The sequence below is a fragment of the Eptesicus fuscus genome, chromosome 2, assembly GCF_027574615.1.
Source record: "Eptesicus fuscus isolate TK198812 chromosome 2, DD_ASM_mEF_20220401, whole genome shotgun sequence".
Taxonomy (NCBI): domain Eukaryota; kingdom Metazoa; phylum Chordata; class Mammalia; order Chiroptera; family Vespertilionidae; genus Eptesicus; species Eptesicus fuscus.
In genome coordinates, this window is record NC_072474.1 from 3,294,256 (window position 1) to 3,316,455 (window position 22,200).

Genomic DNA, 22,200 nt, shown 5'->3' on the forward strand with positions numbered 1-22,200 from the left:
ATGCATAGGAAAGCATGAACAAGTGCCTTTCTTTCAGCAAATGCTCCCTCAGATCCAGCTGGAGCAAGCAAATGGGAAACTGAGGTTGGCTGTCCTAGGGTGTCCTGGATTAGAATCCTGACACTTCTGTCCCGCATAGGGCAAATCATTGAGCTTTCTCGGCCTTTTTTACTCTATGAAATGGGGCTACCAGGCAGGCCACTTCTCTCAGGAGAGAGCTGAGGAGAGAGTTCTCGCCTGGGTAGCAGTGCCCTGCCTTGTCCATAATAAGCTCTCCGGCGCAGTCCTCGTTCCTAACCGCCAGGCCACATCCATCCCACGCTGCCCAGGCTCTACTGAAGTGCCCGGCCAGGAGCCGGTGCTGAGGCTCACAGATGAACTCGATGGGAGTCTACCCTGCAGGACGCTCGGGTCGTGGGGTGCCCAGGAGTATGGATGTCGGGATAGGAGCGACGCACGAACCCGAAACGGAGCCGCTGTGCTCTTCTGTCCACAGTCCGCGTAGACCGGGCCTGGGGCCTGAGCTCGTGGGCCCACTGGGGCGGGCGGGCGCCCTCAGAGCCAGTCCAGATTGAGACCCAAAGAGGGAGGCGCGAAGAGGCGCCGAGTCCTGGCATCTTGAAGGCATTGTGCTTAATAAATCCGGGCTAGACGCACCCCCGCCCTCCCCCTTCTCCTCTAGTCTCCCAAATCGAGACCTGCTGTGGGATCCCCAGTTTATGGGGTCTTAAAACCCCCCTCTACTTTGATTAGCGGCTTCAAAGAGATCGCTTTAAAGTTCGCCCCCTTCCTCGCCCCACCCCTTTTACAGGCCACCCTTCCCCCATCACTCCTTCTAGACTTCAGGACAACAACAAAACAATTAACACAAGTTTAAGGGGTGGGTGCGTGGGGTGAGGGAGAGAGCAATCTTGCACACGGGCGTAGAAATTACCTGTTTCAGGCATGTGCAGAAGTCGGGGAACCGTGGAGTTTGGATGCTTTTCTTTTTTCTCTTTCTTTTTTTTTGTGTGTGTGTGTGTGTGTGTGTGTGTGTGTGTGTGTTTTACCTTTTATTATTTAAATTGATACGTTTCATTACTAGGGAGAAAAATAAAATATTCCTTTGATACACAAAATCAAATTGATATTTAGCCTCTGCTTACTTTTTTATGCATGGCTCCTTTATACCACATGGTAGTGACAGATTGTTTGAGCTGGAAGGAAAAGCCATTCAAAGCTAATTAAGCAGCCATTCCAAGCACTATTTGCAAGCGGGAGGCTCAGAAGCCTCCGCATTTGTCAGCGCTCCCCAACCCCGCGTGGTTTTGACTGACAGTTCTGGCGCGGACTGACAGCTCCCGGAAGCTCCACCAATCATTAACGGAGAGTCCCCCTAGCGGTCTCTGATTGGTCTTTCTGACCTTGCTCAGGGGCGGGACTGGCGGTCCCCACGTGGGTGCAGGAGCGAGAAAGGGGCGGGGCGGGTAGGAAGCGGGTGCGCCCACCCGTGACGTCAGGGGGAGGGCAGAGAAGGGGAGGGGGAAAGACAGCTCCAAAGAGGAGCCATTTTGTGTCTAATGAATACTGCGGAGCGATGCTGCTCGCATCTGTCGAGCCCGGCTTTTCCCCACCCTCCCCCCTTCGTTGCGCGCCGCACACGATTTATGTTTTTATTTAAGAAAATAAATAAATGAAGAGAGGAGCCGCGGCTCGGGCGGGCGGCCGGCGCCTGGGCGCGGGGAAGTTGAGCTCCGAGGCGGGCGCTCACGTGTAACTCCGCGGGCCTGCAGCGCCCGCTGGCCGGCAGCTCCTCATTAAGATGCGCGGGCGAACGCGGCCCTAATGAGGGGAAATATAGGTCGGGGGCGCGCGCCGGGCTCGCGCGTGCCCGCGGGTTGGAGCTGCCGGAGAGGGGCCGGGGCCACGGGCCCCCTGGGTCGCCCACGCGGAGTCGCCCGCGGAGGGAGGTGCGGCAGCTCCGGCCTCGGAGCTGCCCGGGAGTCGCTTCCCCGGGGCCTGTCCACCCTGAAGCAGCCCTGGGCGCAGGAGAGCCAGGCCGTCGGTTTGTGGGCCCGTTGGCAGGGCTCTGAGTGATGTGTGCGACCGCGCGGGGAGTCCCGGAGTCGCGCGGGGGCGGGCCAGCGTCTGCGTCTCCCGGGACGTGGAGGCCGGCGGCCGAGGCACCCGCAGGGCTGCACGCGCCCCTCCGCAGGCCTTCCGCGACGCCGCGACACTGGCGGGACAGGCTGAGGAACCCGGGTCGGAACTCGGAGCTCCCGGGCCGGGCCGGGGCATGGTCACCACCTCTCCCTACCCTACCCCCCCCCCCCCCCCGGTCTCGGGCGCGGCGAGGAACGGCGGCCGGGCTTCGCTGTTCCCAGCGGGAGAACCCCCGGTGGGGGAGGCGCGAATTGAGCTGTTCGTCCGCGGGCCACAGGCCCTTCCTGCGGAGCTGCCCGCCTAGCGAGCGTTCCCCAGATTTCTCTGCAGGCAACCGCCGCACATCAAAGACGGCGGTATTTGGCTTTCGGAAAAGAAGGACGGAAGAACAAAGAATAGCTGGGGGCCCTGGCGGGTGGGGGAGCAGGAGGAGTAAAGAAAGGGACACCCTCCGTTCCGAGCAAAGTTGGGAGGCAACTTTGGGAGCCCCCATTTTCCCCGTCCCGTGAAGGAAAACAGTGGCGTGCCGAAGTGATTCTGTTCGTTTTGCAGGATCTAATTGGGCTGCTCTGCAGACCTAATGAGATTAAAAGGGAGGAATCGTTCGCCGCCGCTGCAGAACGAACTGATACATTACACCGCGCAGGTCTCGGGGACTGGACAGCTCGTCTGTTTTCCTTTTGTTGTTATTCCTGTTCTCTTTCCTCCTTCCGCCAAACAATTGTTAGTAGATTGAGGGGGAAAAGTGGAAAAAACTCCAGCAGTCCGGGGCTATAATATATATCTATTTATTATGTGTCTCTCGGTTAATTCCTGATCGGAGGAGCGCTGTTCCTCCCTCCCCGGCTAAAGGCACCCGCGGGCAGGGCCTGATTGCTACTTTTCATGCATAGTTTTAGACACAAGAGGGCATTGTGACGTCAGCCCGGCGGCGCCCAGTCGCAGGCCGAGTCCGGGGCCCCACGTGGGGGCCCCGCGCTCCCATTGGCCGGCGCGGGCAGAAGCTGCCACATTATTTTGTTACTTTTCAGTCCCTATTTGGAACTGCTCTCGCGGCGGTTCAGACCTCGTGCTCGTCCCCCCTCGCTGTCTGTGTGTGGTACCGCAGGTCCGGGGCACTTTTTGGCGTGTCTGCGTGTGTGTGTGCGTGTGTGTGTGTGTGTGTGTGTGCGCGCTGGGTGTGTGTTTAGGGGGTTTGTCGTGGCGCAGAGCGGAGAGCCGAGCCGAGCCGCGCCGAGGGGAAGGAAGGAAGCCACGGAGCTCCCGGTCTCCGGCTGCGTCTCCCTCCAGCCTCTGCCTGCGCGCTCCGAGGCGGCTGCGGCGGCGCTGAGCGCTCCTCGCTGGGGACGGCGTTGGAGCTGGGAGCCGCGAGGACCCTTTTGCGGAGGCTTTCTGTGCCGCCGGAGTTTGGATGCCAGGTCGGCCGATTTGCACCCACTGAGCCGGAGTTTTCTTCTCGGCGCTGGGAAGGGCTGGCGGCGGCGGCGGCGGCAGTAGCAGACCGAACAGCAGGCTCTCCTCTCCGAGGGGGGGCGTCGGAGCGCCCGCTGCGGGCTCCCGCCCTCGCCCTCCGGCGTTCCTGAGGCCCCTACCCGCCACCTCGGAGCCGGCCTGCTTCCTCTTCTCGCCGACAGCCGCCTCCGGGTTTGGACCCGCGCGCCACCAATGCTGGGTCTGCCCCGGGGCGCCCCCGTCCCACCTCAGTGATCGGAGGGGACCCGCTCGCCCCCGGAGGGGCCCTGGCCTCGGGAGCCGTGCCGGACCCGCCGGGGAGGAGACGATGTCCACGCAGCCCCCGGTGCTGACGCGCTCCACGCAGTCGGGGGAAGGCGGCCGGCCGCAGCCCGCCGAGTCCTAGGCTCACAAAGCCCGCGCCCGCCGCCCGACCTCGGTGCCCGCCGACGACTTTGCCGCCAGCTTCCCGGCTCTTTGTCTCCGCCTGGGTGGGCGCCCGACTCTGGGATTTCGCCGTGAGAGCGGGCTGGGGGGGCCGGGGGCGAGCTCTCGGTGTGCCGGCCGCCCCCCGCTCGGGCTGGGCTCCCCCCTCCCCCGCCTCTCCCCGGCCCGGACTCTCGGCGCTTCCACTCTCTGCGAATCACGACCCCTCCCTGCCATGTATCCGCAAGGCAGACATCCGGTGAGTAATGCCTCTCGGTTTATTTAAGCATCTATCATGGCAGGGTAAACGGGGCAGTTTATCTGGCACCTCCATTTTGCTTGTTGCTACCTTTCTGGTGTGTGTGTGTGTGTGTGTGTGTGTGCGCGCGCGCGCCTCGTGCACACGCACGCGCGCTCATACAAAGGGGATGGGGGTGCCTCTGAGAGAGGAGGCTCCTTCTACCCGTGGGAGGGGGCGCTGCCTGTGTTCCAGAGACCTGTTTGTTTTCACGCTGTTCCCTGCTCCCTCGACTAAGTCTCTCAACTCAGCCTCGTGTCTCTCCTGCCCCCATCTTACTTGGGAATGGGGGACCCCTTCATTACAGAGATGGGAGCTTTGCAGCCAATTGGAAGAGATTGGGGTGTCCCCGTTCCTGCCCCATCTGGGAGCTGAGAAACTTGCTGGGAAGGTGGGGGTCTGTGAGAGTGGCTCTCTGGTGGGGTGAGGATGAGGTGGGGGGAGCCGAGGGCGGCCGCCAAGGGGCCAGGCCGCTTGGAGCCCCAGCTGATGTCCCCCTCCCCCCCCGCCCCCCATTCCTCCCTCCCTGTCTTGTCCTGGCGGTCTTCAGGCTCCCCATCAACCCGGACAGCCGGGATTTAAATTCACAGTGGCTGAGTCTTGTGACAGGATCAAAGACGAATTCCAGTTTCTGCAAGCTCAATATCACAGGTAAGGCCTTGGGGCCGCCCGGGCTGGTGGGAAGGGGAGTCCCTGCCGCGGCTCCAGCCACCTCCGTGGGCATGGCGGGGTCTCCAGGCCTCGGGCTTCAGGGTGGCCGGCCTCTGCCTTTTGTTTCGCCTTTCTAAGGGCCTTGCCTTAACCCATCTCCGCCCGCAGACTCCCAGCGCCCCGCACAGCCCGCAGGGTGCCCAGGGTGAGGGCAGGAGTCTTGGGCAGGCTCGCTCTGGGTGCTGGGGGTAGAGCCAGCGTCAGTGACCTGCCTCCCTGTGGCCCTATCACTCTCCTCACTCGGCAGCGGGAAGTTTTAGTTTTTTCACTCTCCCTCCGTCCAGAGGCTTTGGGGTAACAGGGTACCCAGGGGGGCATTAGGGAAGTGGAAAAGTGGCTCTCCGAGGCCCTCCGTTGGGGCCTCAGGGAGACTGTGCAGGCCCCAGGCCTGAGCCGGCTGCTCCTGTCCTTGCAGCCTCAAAGTGGAATACGACAAGCTGGCCAACGAGAAGACGGAGATGCAACGCCATTATGTGATGGTGAGAGGCGGTGAGGGCGGGCTGGCAGGCCGGCTGGAGCCCTGGGGGCGGGTGCGATCTTAGTGTGCCTTCTGAGCCTTCCCACCCTCCTTCCGCCGGCCACTTGGGGGATGGTGGGGGCTACTTGGAGGAGGGTGGGCGAGAGGAGAGGCAGAAAGAGAAACCCAAACCCCAGTCCCGGCATTTCTGCCCTACCTTTGTGCCCCTTTAGTTCATGTTTGAAGCTTTCCCCGAGGGCTGGTTGCCCTGTCTTGGCGAGTAGGACAGGACCCCACATCAGGGTTGGATAGCAAATGTCCCTTAGAGCCCTCTTGGGAGTGTTTGGAAACTTTGCAACCCAGGGATCTAGCCAGTGGGCTATAAACCCTCCCTCCTACCCATTTCCTTCCCCAGACTTTGCTGAGTGGAGGAAGAGCCTCCACGGCCCTCAGGGATTTCCCAACTGAGAATCTTAGCAGCCCTGGGGCAGTAGATGGCCATTCTCCCCTTTCCCAGTGTCTGTTCCAGCGAGTTTACATCATCCCTCTGTGAGAGGGCATGGAAAGCACTTAAGCGCCTCCCTGAACTGCTTTCCACATAAGAGGCCTTCGACACATTGCTAAATAACTCTCAGGGGACAAGAGGGTCCCAGTGTACACACGATTCCCTGTTGAACCCGAACCTTGTATAAACAGGATATGTGGCACATGTGCTTGTGGAGGGAGGGCCCAGCTTCTCTGACTACTGTATGTATAATGCTCTTGAGGGCAGCCCTTGCTGTGTTCAGCCCTGAAACCACTCTATTGGCTGGGGTTTGATTTAAACTTCCTTAGCAAATGTATCATGAAAGTACAATTTGACCAAAACTTTCCCAAAAGCTGATTTAGGAAAATAGAGAGATTTCTGAGTTGTCTGTTAATGGTAGTTCTTTTCACTTTTAGTACTATGAGATGTCCTATGGCTTGAACATTGAAATGCACAAGCAGGTAAGTGCTTAAAATGTAAATATAAATATAAATATAAATATACATTATATATTATATATTATATATTTATATTATATATATATATCTATTTAAAAATATATAATATGTGGTTTCTTATGGGCCCTCCTTTTTGAAAATGAGCCTAGTTCTTCTTTTCCTCCTACTTCTAGAAGAATGAACGGATCTAGTCCTTGAAATGCAGGGTCTGAGGCTTTGCTAATTTCTTAGACATTGAGCTTTCAAGCTTGCGGTATTTGTTCTGGTCTCGGAGGATAAAGGAGCAAAGGGAAGTTGTACCTTCAGGATCTGCTTTAGAGCTCCTGGAGCCCAGAGGTGGCTGGCTGCTTTATCTGTTTTAATGTAAAATTCTCAAGAGGAAATACAGGAGGGGTGTGTGTGTGTGCGCGCGCGCGAGCGTGCGAGCGCAAAAATGTGATGTTCTGCCTTGATAAGATTTAACTTCAGGAGTTTTAAAAGCCAAGCTGAGCTGTCAAAACTTAAAAGGAACAAGTTACTAACTGCTTAAAAATATAACTGGAATGAAATAAAACCCTAATGTTCTGTCTGTATTTATGAGGGAACTTTCTCAGCTCTTTCTTAATTTGAAAGCAGTCTCCTTCCCATTTTACAGAGAAGGAAGATAAACTGGAGAGGTGAAGTAACTTGCCCAGGGCAGCCTGGCCAGGACTTTTGAGATGACTGGGAGTTGAGCTCACCTTTGAAATCCTGAAGTCAAACCAGTTTAGCTAGTATGGTGCTGCTTGATGGATATGTAAACTGCTCCTATTGTCACTCTTCTAATAACAGTATACCTCAGACTGAGCAAATACAAACACCCTTTATCTCGGTGCATATCAGTGAGTAGTCCCTGGTGAGAGGCTGGGCTGTGGGAGAGGACTGTTTGTGTATTTTTGTTCCAAGGAGAGGCTCCTATAATTTGGCTTGGCCAACGATTAGCGTTGGCATGTATAAATGGCACAGGCCTGTTGTTCTTTTCAACAATTGGTGTTCTTGAAATCTCAGAAGGCTCTTGACTCATGCTAGCTTTTGGTGACCGTGACTGGAATGGATTTTCTGCTGTAAATTAACAGCCTTTTACAAGGTTTTGCTCTTTCAGGGGGCAGGACCCAGGGCAGGTGACCTCTGGAATGCGCCGAGATTCCTGTCTGCTCCAGTGGCTTGCATAGAGCCTTGTGAATCTCAGTTTCCTTTTCCTTCCTGGAGGGAGCCCCAGTGTTGGGTGAAGGGCAGCCAGAAAGGAGTTTTCTGAGCAGTGTGGGAAGCCAGCTGGTGGCTTCCTGAGGGATTAGCGCTTTCGGACGGCACATGAAGGCTACCAGGTTTTTACTTCTTGATCCACAGAAATCATAAACAGATACCGCTTCGTATGTAAAAATGTTTCTTCTCAGGAGATTGGTTCTGCCCAACTTGAGGTGGAACTGACTGGTTCTGATTTGTGTGATAAGGTTGGATGAAGTGGAACTGGGGTCCCAGGTGTTCATGGACCTTGGGGTCTGACGCAAGGTGCCACCTCCCCCCTTTCTGTGCCTCCTCCTCTTGTTCCCTCAGTGCTTAGTATCGTGGGTGTGTTTAAAGAGGGTAATTGCACTCGGGTTTAAAATTTACAGCAGTAGTTATTCTAAGAGCTTCATAATTAAGGTGTAATATGTTGTTGCACGTTGAGGTCTGAATGGGTGGGTGGTGTTCCTCCCCGTGCGGGTGAGTGGACGGTTCGTTGGCACAGAAAATCTACCTTGGTTGGCAGAGCAAAGCTGTTCCCAGAGTCCTTAGGACACTGAACTCAGGAAGAGTTAACCACCTTAACACATTTGGTGGTGGGGTTTGTGTAAAGAGCAGCTGTGTGCACCTGGGGCTTCTGACCGTTCCGAAACAGGGTTCTTAGGGGGAGAATGCCTGAGGTTTGGCTGCCTTATCTCATTTAATCCTGGCAGTTGCCAGAGGCAGATAGATTCTCTCTCCCCTTTTTGTAGGTGAGGAAATGAAGGCTTCAGGGGTGCCAAGAAGGTAGATCTGGTACTCAAATCGCGGCCACCTTTGCCTTCCAGCCTCGGTTCCCGTTGGCTTCCCAGCATGATTCTGTCTGCTCTTGAAGGCTGTGCCTTTGCAGGGTTTATGGCAATCTCTGAGTTGGGTGAAATCACCCCGTGGCTGTGTAGGAACAAAGAGACAAAGAGGCGAAGAAACCTCTGCAGAGAAGTGCAACCCTGACCTAAAGGGATTGGCCACAGCCTGGGCTTTCGAGCTTTCTGCAGAAGAAAATCCAGCCACTAATTGTAGTGTGGGTCTTGGGTGCATTTGGCGGATGGTGGTTAGGCCTGAGCAAACAAGTTTATCAGCTGACCTGTTTAGCGGTTGACTGGTGTTTTATCTGCACACACAATCAAGTGACTGGAGTGCTTGAATTATTCATGCAGTGTCCTGCCCTCGAGACTTGACTGTTCGTGTGATTACATCTGCCTGGAACAAACAGGCTGGATTCTTCATCTTTAAGCTCAGGGCTGGGGGTGGGGACCGTCGGAACTTTTTTACATAAAGATGATCTCCTGAGCTGGCACCTGGGAAGTGTGGCGTCCTCAGCCCGTTCTCACACACATCCTCACCCCAGCCCCACCATTGGAAGCACGGTTCTGCCAGATGGGTCCTGTATTGACAGAGGGCAGCTGATGAGGTGTGTCCAGCCCGTTTTCATTTTACTGAGAGGTTAAACTCACTGGCTGGCTTCTCTCCTGGCCATTTCACTCTCTCCCTCTCATGCTTTTTCCAAGCTGTCAAACCCCAGAGAAGTAATAAATGGTTTCTCCTCCCACTCTTCTGCCTCCGTCCCTAATTATGGTAAAGCAAAGATTACAGAATCACGGGCCTGGCCTGAGACTTGAAGAGGTCACTCACCCCTCCAAGCCCTTGCTTCCAGACATAATGTCAAGGGTGATTCAGCGAGGCCAGGGTGGAAAGGATGGCTGACCAGCTCATCAGTTTCCATCTCACTCCTGTGCAGGCTTTGCAGCGTCAGCCACAAATCACAAAGCCACTTCGAAACAAGCACCTCAGAGCAACTGTTATGCCTTGGGTTTGAGGCCCTGACTCTGAGACGCTGGGTCAGGCCCCCTCCGCTAGTGAGCACTGAGGGTTTGAAAGAGGACGTGAGGCGTTTTATTTGGGGGCAGCCTCATGCCAACTCTGTGGTCAGCTTTTTCTGGAAACCGAGCAACTCTTTCTCTCAGTTTCCTTTTGCCATGCTGGAACGGGGGACCCTGTGGTTTCTCATTCAAACCTTTCCAGTTACAGATTAGGAAACTGAGGCCCAGCAGGGCAGCTGGTGCATCCTGACTCATCCAGCCCCTTGTGAGCGGTAGAGCTGCCATCGAAGCCTCTCCTCCCAACCCCAGGTCTCTTCAGCAAGACTCGAGAAATGAAGAGGGCTCCGGTCCTAATAGCACGCTGTGCCTTTAATTACTATTGCTTTCTTCTGTGCTGTTATCTCCAGAGGCTAAGGCTACAAACCTGGTTACACCAGAGTCCAAAGTACCCCACTTTGGGTTGTATAACCGTGTCAGCTGAACCCTCTGCCCACGGTCCTCGTCTGAATTGCCAGTTATTTGCACAATTAATGATTTGAGGTGCAAATGATACATGGACTGTATAAGTAGTAAAGATCCCAGAGGTAAGGTTCATGGGTGAGGTAAAGCGGTAAAACCTGTGAACTTTTTACTCAGGGACACAGATAGTCGTTGTGGTGGCCATGAACACAGGGCTGAGGGAGAGATGGGAAATCTCCATTTGTCATCTCCCCCTCTGGGTCCTCTCACATACGTGGTAAGGGGCTTGGGCTGGCAAATCTCTGGGTACGACAGCTTGACGTTCTGTGACCAATGTGAGGGTGTGGGTGGCCAGGGGGAGCCAGCAGGTGGCGAGATTACAACGACATTGCCCAGGAGTAGTCTGTCTTGGTAGGGAGAAGGTGGCACCCCTCTCAAAGTTGAAGGGGACACAGGTACTTATACTAGGGCAGTGCCTATTGTGTGGCATCTGTGTTGAGCTAAGAAGAAATCCCAGTACCAGTTTGGCCACAGAGCTGGCATCTAAGAACCCCTCTGCATTCTGGTTTCCATCTGACTTTTCCCTGGAACAGTCTCCTCCAGTCACAGCTCCTCTCACTGTCCTGGGTCTCTGCCTTACTCAGCTGTGGTCTCTACTGAGCTCAAAGCTCTCTTCACTCTGCCCTGTCCACCCAGGAGGAGGAGACCCAGCCCCACCTTCCAGACTGCCAGCCTTCTCCGGCCCATCTGCTGCCAGTGACGCACAGAGTATGGTGTGGTGCTTCTCTGGGTCTTTTTCTTACACGTTTGATCACTAAGTGACCTGGGAGATGGACAAATGCTCCCTTGTCTACCGATCAAGGAAAGTGCCTGGGAGGGATCCTGGCTTCTAATTTAAGACTCGTTCTCTGGACCAGGAGGCTCCAGATTGCACAGAGCTCTTTCTCTGGATTCCTTCCTTCTTACCTCATATAGGAAGGGTCTAGTCTGTGTCAGAGGCCTTTCATTTCCATTTTGTTGTAGGAGTGAGTCAATCAAGGAATGAATTCCCCTTTTCTTCCTGCAGAGGAAAATGTTTTCCTGTCCCATTTGCCGTACAAAGTTCGGGGACACCAGGAACAAAAAGGTCATCAAGGCCAATCTCAGTGGGGTTTCCTCTGCAATCTAGCCTCGGCGATGCCCTTTCTCACACTTCATTATCTCATTTCTGTAGTAATGGACTAAGGTTGGGGTCTCTTGTGTGCACTTAGCACATGGCAGGTGCTCAGTAAACCCACTGGTTTTTCTTTACTGAGAGGGTAGAATTCTGATTCCCTGATCCCTGTGAGTAGGAAGTGGAGGTTTTAATTGTGGGCTGGCCTCTGGCTCTGCAGGCTTCCTCCCACAGCTCAGCATCCAGTTTCTTCATCAGTCAAATGAGGGGGTTGGCTTCATTCCCAAAACGGTGATTAGGGACCTGGGATGTGCTGGGTGTGGGCTGGGGCTGGTGAATGAGACACCCTTCCTTCCACTGGGGAGTCGGCATCTAAATAAGTCATTGCAATGCAGTGAGGTAAGTGCTAATATGGCCGAGTGACACAGCAGCACAGCAGCTTATTCCTCCTGGGAAAGGGGAGTCCGGTGGAGGACTGCACCGAGGGCTGTTACTTGAGCCGCATCTTAGAGGGAGGGCAAGGGGTTATTAGGCAGAAGCCATTGGAGACTCCTCCAGAAGCGGCAGCAGTGCGTAGAGAGGCAGCGAGTGTGTTCCGGAAGCCACAAGTCCGCAAGTCTTCAGAGTGGTGTGGAGGGGGGTTCCACTTGGGGAGTGAGGCGAGGTGGTGACATTTTGCAGGAGTGATCTCCAAGGACTCCTGCTCTCACACTCCCGACTCTGTGGCTCCTGCGTCCCCATATGGCTCTGGGCTGGCCTGAGTCCATCTGCCTGCGGTGGGGGTGGGGGATGCTCTGTGTCTGCGGCCTCCCCTGTCTGTGTCCCCATCGGAATACTCTGGGTTGAACTTCATTTCCTAATGTGGCATTGTCTCCCTTCTCATATGGGTAATTCTGTAATGACTGGTTGTGACCCGCCCCCTCCCCCATATTTAATTCTCATCAGCCCAGCTCTCCACTTTGCTATTAATGATAGCAGCCAGCAAAATAGCTTTCAACATGCCATTGACAGTCTGGTTTAAGAGCGCACTTGAAGTAGTGCTAGACAGCTGAAAGCACCCATAATTGTGTACCAGAGTGAGAACTGCGTGCTCAAGGGCCTTGTTTTTATATGCTTAAAGGGACAATGTCTTGTTTTCAACAAATGCTCTCTGAGACTCGCAGCCAAGATGCTTTCTTCCCTTCTCTCTTTGCCTTTCTCCGTTGGCTATTTCTTTTCTTTCTCTTGCTTTTCAAAGTAAGTAGATGTTCCCCCTTAAGTGGGGGCTAAGGAGAAACTTCTTCAGGAAGAGGCGTTTCCTGCCTTCACATAAATAAGTAAGGATGATTCCGGGGGTTTGTTGCTTTGAGTCATCCCTTGCAGCGCCTCCCCCGAGGGTCCTTAGGACCTGGCGTTTCTCGCCAACATTGATGTTGAGTTCTTTTGTTTGCTAAGGAAGTTGCACAGTCAGCACAGCACAGGCAGCGGGCGGCCTCCCCGCTGTCACTGAATGTTTAGGCAGAGGCCACCTTGGTGGGGGGTGTGGGGGATGGGTCCTCCTTTTGGAGAGTCAGATCCCGGACCTCTCAGCCCCTTTCAAATCAGATTCTAGGCGGCTGTTCTTGTGCAAAGGTCCCTCTGGAAAAGGGAGGGAGATTTATATTCTCAAGTGGAGGCTCATCCAGGATTCGGGAGTTACCCAGGGGTCCCATTTACTCGACCCTGAGGATTTTGCCTGAGAACAAATGCCTCCCTCCCCTTCACTCCAGCCACCTTCCTTCCTTTGAAAATGCAACAACCTTTTGGGAAGGGGCTCCCTTCACCGCACTGTCACCAAAGCTTCCCTTAACCAGTTGCATCCTTTGAAGGGTATAGAGAGAGCCACATTCCCCGTGCTGGGAGAGACCGGGGGTGGGGCTGAGAGGCCAGGCGGGCCCTGTTGGCTCTGGAGTCTGGCGTCTGGCTGTGGCTGTTGCCCGTTCTCTCAGAGGCCAGCTGCCCTTTATTTACCCACCATGTAAGTGACAAAGGATGGGGTTGGGGGTCCCGGGGCAGCTGCCACCACCACCAAATGACCTCAGGAAGAAGACCTTTGTTGAGGATAAAGAGTTTGGAAATTTTGATCTTCCAAGTGTTATTGGTTATAATAGTATAACCCTAAGTAGCACTTGATTGTTCATAAAGCAGTTTAGACATTTTCTTTTAGGAACCTAAAATAATAGGCATTTGGGTCTGGGTCAAACACACCCCAGGATGAAAGCATCAGAGCACAGTGTGACTGTACTGGGGTGTGACGATGACCTGCATACTTCCGGGCCACGGAGGCCCGTCTTCTTAAATTGGGGCTGATGGCAGGGTGGGGAGAGCAGTGTGACTGACAAGGCTGGAGTTCCCTGAGGATCGGGACCTGTGGTGTTCCCTGAAGCCCATGAGCCCTGCGTGCTGCTTGGCCAGTCCTGGGTGCACAGAATTCATTTTGTGGAAGACTCGAGTGGGATTATGTTCCAGGTGGGGGTTCTCCCTAACCCTGGATAGCATTTTGAACTTTCTGGGAAGGAAGGAAGGAAGGCTGGCTTTCTCGGGTTTCTGAAAGAAGCCTGTCAGTGTAAAAGTTGTTTACAGAAAGAAATGTGTCATATACCTTTTTTTAAAAGTGTGTTTAATGTAGCTGAAGCATTTTTTTTTTTCCCATCTCACATTATGGATAGTTTGTGAGAGGGTAAGAAAGGGGGAGGTGAGAAAAGAGATAGCTAGGAGGAGAGATGATAAAACAGATTTGGGGGAATTTGGTAAACATGCTGAATTTGGATTACATGTAGGAACCGAGTAGCAGGAAGCCAGGGTCAGTGGCTTGGAGGTAAATTATTAGTAAACTACGCTTGTCTTGTCTTCGGTGTCTATTTAGGTGTGGAGTTTAAAGTGTTATGGCCTTAGCTCATTGCCCTTCTGAATCCTTGATAACCATTATTCACAGCTCAATTTGTTTTTTTGTTTGATTTTAATTATTTTTTAAATCTATTTTTATTGATTTCATAGAGGAAAAGAGAGGGAGAGATAGAAGCATCAGCGATGAGAGAGAATCATTGATCTGCTGCCTCCTACACACCCTATACTGGGGATCGAGCCCTCAACCTGGGCACGTGCCCTGACAGGGAATCGAACCATGACCTCCTGGTTCATAGGTCCATGCTCAACCACCAAGCCACTCCTGCCAGGCCTGGTTTTAATTCCTAATGAAAACTCTACTAGACCACTGGATGGCAGTTTGGGAGGAGGTGGGTTTGAGAGGGAGCTGATCATAAAAACAAGTTTCTAATAACTGATTTTGATTTTGGTGGCCTATGAAATGCCACCATTCCTGCCATCCTTGTTTGGGGTGAGAGGACCCTCTGACCCTTTAAGGAACAGACAGACATACATGCTCTTTGGTTGTGAACTTGGTGGTAGGTGGATAAAATGGGGCTCTGTTTCTGCCCACAGTCTGTCCCCTCCCCCTACACCTCATTTTCCCTTCCCTGCCACCCAGGTTTCCTAGAGAGCCCCTGTTTTTTAAAAGTAACGGCCAGTGTTTGATTTGCAGTACTGCCCTCCTGGGGAGACCCCCCAGAATTTAAGGAGCTGCCTCTGCAAGGGCAATGTGACTTTCACAGCCTGTTGAGGGGCCAGGGGAGGTTTTCATAACGTTCCCTGGGGGTTAGGTGGGGGTTGCCATGGCAGCCCCAAGGGAGGAATTGAGAATTTTTCCTGCTTGTGGAGAGTGGCCCATGGAATCTGGGGCGGTGGGGGAGGCTGCGGGAAGTTTCTGAGGGGAGGATAGGACGGGGGGTGACAGTGCCTGGGCTGAATGGACAGTGTTGGGGGAAGGTGTACTCTGAAGAGACCTTCCCTGCTCTGTCTACATAAGCAGGCTCTTTGAGCGCTGCCCCTGGAGTGGGTGTGGGGGCAAGCAGAGTTTTTACTGTGTTTGGGAACCAAGGAATTAAAGTGAACACATGTTTAAAGATCATTGGATCTTGTTAACAGGGAGCCTGTGGGTGGAAACCCAGAGCCTGAGAAATGAAAGTCTTAGAGTCTTAGCGCTGGGCTTGGCCGTCATCTAGGCCCCGGTCTCTCCCAGGGGGAGGTGTCTACACCCTGCTCCTGAGGATGGGCACTCCCCTGTGCACAGCACTTAATTCATTTCTGAGGTTATCATATTGGAACCAAATCTGCCTCCTTCACGTAACGGAAACTGAGGCCAAGTGCAGGACATACCTGGACTGGAATGCAAGATTTTGCATTGTCAGTTCTTCCCAGGTCAGTGGCTTAGAATCTTCGTCTATGCCCACCATCCCCCACTTCCTCACTCAGTCTTTCTATTTCCAGTTCCCTTATCCCCTAGACTCTTGGCAGAAAATACCTGAGATTTCTGGAAGGGTGAGGAAGAGAAGGCACATTCCTTCCAGGGAAGCATGGGGAAGGTTACGTCACAAACTCAGCACCCCAGACTCCCTTGCCTGTCTAGCTGGGTCAGGGTGAATGTTTAGTGACCTCCGGCCACCCTTACCCTGTGTGAAGGACCTGGAGTCTGGTGCCCCCAGCATTCCATTTCCTCCCAGGGGAGACAGATCCTCGGGGTCACACCAGGGCTGGGCCTTTTCTTGCACCGAGCCCTCCCAGCGTAAAGAATTCAGCAGGCTTCTCTGGAAGCATAAATATTTAATGGTGTTGTAGTTATATATAATCTGATCAATACGTCAGTGCTAAAAGGGCCTTTACGGAGGCTCACCTGTCACTGAGTGGTCTGTGATGTAACCTCCTTAGCCCCTTCAGGAACAGGGTCCTTATCTCCCTCGGCTGCTAAGTGGGTCATTTGCTCCCTTCTGAAAGGCACCGTGGTGCTGCTTCCCCCTCGGGCCTGTGGCAGGGATGGACGGGCCGGGGATGCCATGCCGGCTTTTGCTGGAGGTCTTACCCCTTTCTGTCTCTGAACTTCCGTCCCATCAGCGATAAAACACCCACTTGCTTTATTTCAGCTTGGTCCGAGGAGAAACTTCCTGGCAAGAAATAGCATCTCGTAGTCCAATAATTGAGGGCCTATCAATTTAGAATTGCCTTAGAAATGCAACAGGGTATTTTAATTTAAAGTGCCCAGACACATTGTTCTGGACTCTTCCAGTATTTTATTGCTGGGTGATTGTGGCACCCAGCTGCTGGAGCCTCCTCCTTTTGTACAGCCCCCCAGTCCTCCCTGTGCCCCTGTGATTTTAATTCAAGGTGGGGCAGACTCGCTTTGAACACCCCAGGACTTGAGTCAGAGAACCAGGTTAAAGCTGATTCAAATTAAAGAGCCCCGGAGTGGACCGAGTCCCCACCTCAGACACAGATGCTTCAAGAAGAGTGACCTGAGGCCCAGCCAGTGGGCAGGTCTTTCCAGAGGTCACATGGCACGCCAGACCCAGAGCTGAGTTGAAAACCACCATTTCCACATGGCTTGGGAGCGTAACTCGTGCTTCACAGAGGCAGGTATCTTTTTCTTCATACACTTCCACAGAGGGTTCTGGATTGTCCCAGGAAGGAGTCTTAGTGCAGAAGTGAACCAGGAGCCGTGGCAGCCCCGTGGCTGTCTCACAGACATGGAAATTGCTGTCACTGCCCACTAAATGATACATCTTCCAAAGGCCTTGCCTGGCTGTCTTCGGCTCACAACCAGTTTTTTCTCGTGAAGCAGAGAACCCAGACCGTGGCTTGACGTGTAGAGATTTAGGACATCAGTGCTCTGGCAGTTGCGTGCAGTTTCCCTGATGGTCACATTTGAGTGGTTCCTGCTGTGAAGACTGGTTCTTGGGACTGAGCCCCAGCCTAGCCCACCACCTAGCAGCCATCTACCTCTCAAGGTGGCTGGCTTCTTTGCTCATCCTTCAAACTCATGCCATGCACTATCTTACTGAGCTCTATGGAGAGTGACATGTCACAGAGCAATTCAGGAATGTTTAGTATTCTAAACTCTTAAGTGGTGGCTCCTGGATCTTATAAGTTATCCAGTTCATCCTCCGTTTTACAGACAACAACACTGAAGCACAGTGGAGGGCAGTGGTTTGCCCAAAGCCACACAGCTAGATGGAGGCAGGGCCGGGAATGGAAACCAGGTCATTTCTGTGTGCCCTTGGGTCATAACATGCTCTTTAAAGTGGTAGGTAGCTCCCTCTCCTTGTTTTTATTTGTCTGAGGTTAAAAAGAAGGGTGCATTCTCAAGAGCTGACTGGTACAGCTGCCTGGCAGTTTAAACCTAAATAGTGGAGAGACCGTGGATGGAAATGCCTGTCAGCTGTGCCTTGAGCAGTCGGCTAAATTAAAAAAAAAAAAAAAAAAAAAAAAGCCAAAGCCTGGCTCGTGCTGAGGCCAGGGGTAACAGGTTGCTGGGGGTGAGGACCACCAGCAGATCCCATCTCCCTTAATTTAGTGTCCTGGGTCCGAGGCCCAGGGGTGGTAAGCAGCAGCAAAGGAGATGCTAGCGTATTGGGAGAGAATATACTTTGGAATGCTCAAGTGCCCTCAGTTTACAGCAAGATGCTTAGAGGTCCTGCTTTCATGAGGAGATGATGGGGCAGATGGGAGCTCCTAAGGCACATCGAGCAGATTGCTCTTTGGGAAATTACACTTGCCCCCCACTGTCTTGTTTCCTCATTTATTTGACTAACTATCTCGACAGACTCAGGGCAGATGTTACTCCAAGCGCCCAGTGGGGAGCCCAGATCCAGAACTTCTCAGGGTTCCGTGCACGTGTCTCTGAGGTGCCTGTAGATTAGTTCCTTCCGAGCAGCACTGTTTTCTACCAGCAAAGCCGCCGCCTTTGAACCGCACTTGGAAAGAAACTTTCAAAGGCCGCATCAGCTCCCCACACACCCTTTCCCAGAGGAAGCAGTCTTCCTGCCGTAGGCACCTCTCCGCTTCACAGCGGAGACTGGCTCAGGCGGTGGTTTGGTGGGCCTGAGACGGGGAAGGATGGAGGGCGGTGGCCTTAGTGATAACAGTGCCCTGAGCTGCCAAAAGGAGTTTCCAGCGACGGCCTCCTTCCAGTTTGCGGTTGGTGACTCTCCCGATAGTTAAAGTCACACATCTTGATTTTGTTTTCTTCCTTCTTGGAACTGTTGTTTGAGTTGGATAAAATGCTGTTTTAACAGCTGCTCTCATCAGAAATGTTGTCAATTATTAACCCTGATGGTAGTTTTTCTTTCAAAAATACTTCTCTAAGCTCTCTCGAAATGTGGAAATTTGGTTTCTTGGTAGGAAGTCATTTAGTGAAGTTGCTTAATTGCTGAGCATCAGTTTCCCCATCTGAAAAATGGAGATTTTAGTAAGTGCCTTCCTGTGAGGGTGATTGTGAGTTCACAAACATAAAACGCTTGGAAGAGCTGCGGCTTCGGATGTCAGTCGTTATTTATCGTGTTGTGAAGAGAGGTCCTCTCCGGCCCAGTTTCTATTTCCAGGACTTGCCCTTTTGCTATCACCACCTTCAATAAAAAAAAAAAAAAAAAAAAAAAATCATTGTGAAAAAAATCATGCAGTGGACAGTTTTCTTGTTCATTCTTTGACTCACCAGAGTATCCAGGCCGTTCTCTGTGTTGGGTGGCATGTGTACAGATGGGCAAGGCTCAGCCCCGGCTTCCACGCTTTAGGGAGACTGGGAGGGGAATGCTCTGCAGCAGGTGATGGCACAGGTACAGCCAGAAGGGCCAGGAGGGATGCAGTTTGCATACTTCCTTCTCCCAGCTCTCCCCAACCCAGACAAACCCCAGACCCGAGGACAGGGCCGCTGTGGTTTATATGAAGCCCTCGGGTGGAAGATCCCCCTCCTCTGCCGGCCCCAGCCCGGTACAGTCTTGTCTCGTGGGGCACCAACGTTCTAACTGCGCACTGAGGCCTCTGCATTGAGGTCAAGCCCGGGAGAGAGCCTGGATGCCAGACCCAGGCCTCCAGAACATTCCGCGTCTGTGGAGCTGTTCCGAGGCCCTGTTTGTGATGTTGGAAGGCAGGTGAAGGAGGCAGAAGCCGCTTTCAGATGGGCGGCAGTCTGAGAGGGAACGTGCTCTGATGACAGTGTGGTCACCTGGTAGCCTGGAGACCGAGCCTGGAACTGGGCACAGCTGCCTGAAATCCCGGCAGATCCCTTTTCCTCACACCGAGAAGACGCTGGGCTCCAGCCAGGCCTGGGGAGAAGGTCCCACGCAGGGGAAGCCTGTAGCTGCCTGTTTGCTGATGAGTGTGGGGAAGGGAAGGTCAGCTCCTTTTTCCTGTAACTACCAAGACCCTGACACTTGGCCTCTCTGCTAGAGGAAGTAGGCAATCGCTGGGAACCCTTTCATAACCACCTACCCCAGAGATGGTGAGAGTTGTAGTTGCTGAGTAGGCCAGAGTGACCCGGACGTTCAGAGCCTAGTGCTGGCTGTGGGGAGGGGCCACAGCCTGAGACCCACCAAGGCGGCTGTGGTCGGTCTGGCTCTCAGAGGGCTTGGCTGCTGCCCACCCCACCTCCCAGTAATATGTCAACACTTCATCCACCCCGGTCCCTCCCACAGATGCTGTCTACACCGGGTCAGGCCTGGTCAGCGGCTAGGGGGACACTCCACTCTGAAAAATAAATACAGGGAGGCTAGTGAGATTCTTTTGGCTAAACATTTATTGAGCACCTACTATGTGCTAGGCACTGCTATGCTAGTTCTTTGAGGTAAGAGGCCTTGGACCAATTGAGCTGCTTAAGCAGTGAACCTAGTTTATTTCTGTTTGTTTTTATATCTCTTTCTATTTTTATTTGGCACATAAACATGACCATTGAGTGACCTTGTTGCTCTATGCGGCTTTGGACTGGGATGCAGGCTGGCCGATTGTTTCTAGAACTCCTGCCATATACAGCTCAGACTTTCAGACTTCATTCTCCTTCCCCCACTATCAGTTGATTTGGGGGAGGAAAAAATGAACAGAAATGAGAAAAAAAAAAACCTATTTTGGAGTCGACTCTTCCCACTTACCTAGATTAATAATTTATACAATATCGAATCAGGGGCATAGAAAGGGAGTGGACTGACAATCCTCGGGGGAAAGGGGGTGTGGGGGGGCGGGAAGAGACTGGACAAAGATCGTACACCTATGGATGAGGACAGTGTGTGGGGGGGTAAGGGCAGAGGGTGGGGTGGGAACCGGGTGGAGGGGAGCTATGCGGGGGGGGGGGGGGAGAAGAGGGACAACTGTAATCTGAACAATAAAGATTTATTTAAAAATTTATACAATAATTAGTTAGTAATCTTCCCAGGTTCCTTACAATATGAAAGACAGGTATCTACTAGGTGGAGGCCAGGGATGCTACTAAAAACCCTACAATGCACAGAAAACCCTACAGTGACAGCCCCAAATGTCAGTAGCACCGAGGTTGAGGAGCCCTGGTGTAAATGCCCTTGCTGGTGTGCCTCAGATGTGCAGATGTGGCTCTGGGTCCTGTGACCCTCCCTCGTCGCCCTGGAAGTTTGGAAGAAGGATCATTATTGACACTCGGTTGCTCTGGAATACAAGGGCAGCCCTTCGTAATAAAGACTTGTTCCACCCCAGATGCCCGCAGTGCCAAACCCTGACCTGCTCTTGAGCCTTGGAGTGTTCCAGGAGACAGGCGCAGTCTCTGGCCCCGTCCGGAGGCCCCGGTGTATGAGCAGGCTCCCTGTTTGGAGCCTGCCCCTGTGGCCAGCAGCTCCAGGACAGGCTGGGAAAGCCTGTCAGTCCTAGTGCATGGCTGGCTCCTCATAAACCACAGGCGTCCTTCTCTGGCTGGGTTGGGGTATTTGCCCCAGGAATTGTCCAGAGGTCCGGAGGTCCGGGGTCTGTTTGTAAGCCGGCAAACAGCATTGCTTTTATTTTCAGTGCACAAGGGTTTCTCATCCAGAATCATTGACATGCAGATGGTCCAGATCTTTAAAGGCTGCTGTCACGGTTTTGTCTCTGGAAGATCGCTGTGTGTTGATGAGAGCTCGGAAGCCAGTGCTGGGATCCCAGCCTCAGTGGCCTCAGGATTTAGAAGGAGATAAGAGAAGCAATTGGGAGACTTGTCTGTTATTAGGACTAGGCCTTCCCAGTCTGGCCTCCGTTAACCATTTAGCACCACTCTCTTTTAACCTCTTTCTATCTGGCATTCACATAGCACGTGGGTGGCAAAACCAGTTGGTGTTTTTCTAAATGTGATGTTTTCTGGAGTGTTAGGAGGTGGGGTAGGGATTGATAAGCCTTTCTATGATCAACTTCAGTGAAGCCTTCGGGATCTAAAGAGTTGCCTCCTGAGTGGCTTCTAGGAAAGGCGATGCTTTACCCTAAAAAACAGTTAATGGTGAGATTTTAGGCTGGGCAGCACATATATGGGAGAGGCAGCAGTGAAAAGTGGGGGTGCAGGAGACCCTGTAAGCCACACATCACCTTGCGTGAAGCTGGCCTCTCGGGATCCTTTGGTACACGACCCCCTGGGGGCTTCCCGGCGACCTCCTGATTTGTCTGAGGGCCTGTCTTGCTGTTGCCATTCGGGCCACTGGGCATAGCAGTCCCTTCCTCGCTGCGCGGTTTCCCTCTTGTAATAGGTTTTGCTGGTGTGTGTGTGTGTGTGTGTGTGTGTGTGTGTGTGTGTGTGTGTGTGGTGGGGGGAGGGGGTCATTCTTGTTTTGTGTTGCTCTGTTTTTCGTTAGGGCTTTCATCCAGAGGAGACAAACTATATTGTGACCCAAACAGCTGGACCACCTCTGACAGAGAATTGGAGATCCCCAGAATGTAGGCAGAGTGGTTGGGGGAGTTGGAAGATTTCTTCATGCTGTGATTTAGCCAAGAGGCTCCTGAGGGTGGAAAAGATGAGCCAGTGGGAGGGTCTGTGGTTTGGGGGAGTTTGTACTTGCACTTGTCTGACATTATGGCGACGATTTATTTGCCTGAACTTCATTCTTTTGCAGACAGAGATTGCTAAGAGACTGAACACAATTTTAGCACAGATCATGCCTTTCCTGTCACAAGAGGTAAGACTTTTTGTTGTGTC

General features: G+C 53.1%; 1 protein-coding gene across 11 annotated transcripts in view; it reads left to right on the plus strand.

The window, feature by feature from the left end:
* Positions 1–3,190: 3,190 nt before the first annotated feature.
* The window catches only part of TLE3 (TLE family member 3, transcriptional corepressor), a 46,477-nt gene continuing 27,467 nt past the window's right edge, over positions 3,191–22,200 (plus strand). For all 11 annotated transcript variants that reach the window (XM_008151357.3, XM_028160334.2, XM_028160338.2 and 8 more), the window contains exons 1-5: positions 3,191–4,279; positions 4,869–4,969; positions 5,445–5,508; positions 6,429–6,473; positions 22,118–22,180. In XM_008151357.3, coding sequence (XP_008149579.1) covers positions 4,256–4,279; positions 4,869–4,969; positions 5,445–5,508; positions 6,429–6,473; positions 22,118–22,180 — 297 coding nt within the window. In that variant the 5' untranslated portion in view covers positions 3,191–4,255. The remainder of the gene's footprint in view (positions 4,280–4,868; positions 4,970–5,444; positions 5,509–6,428; positions 6,474–22,117; positions 22,181–22,200) is intronic.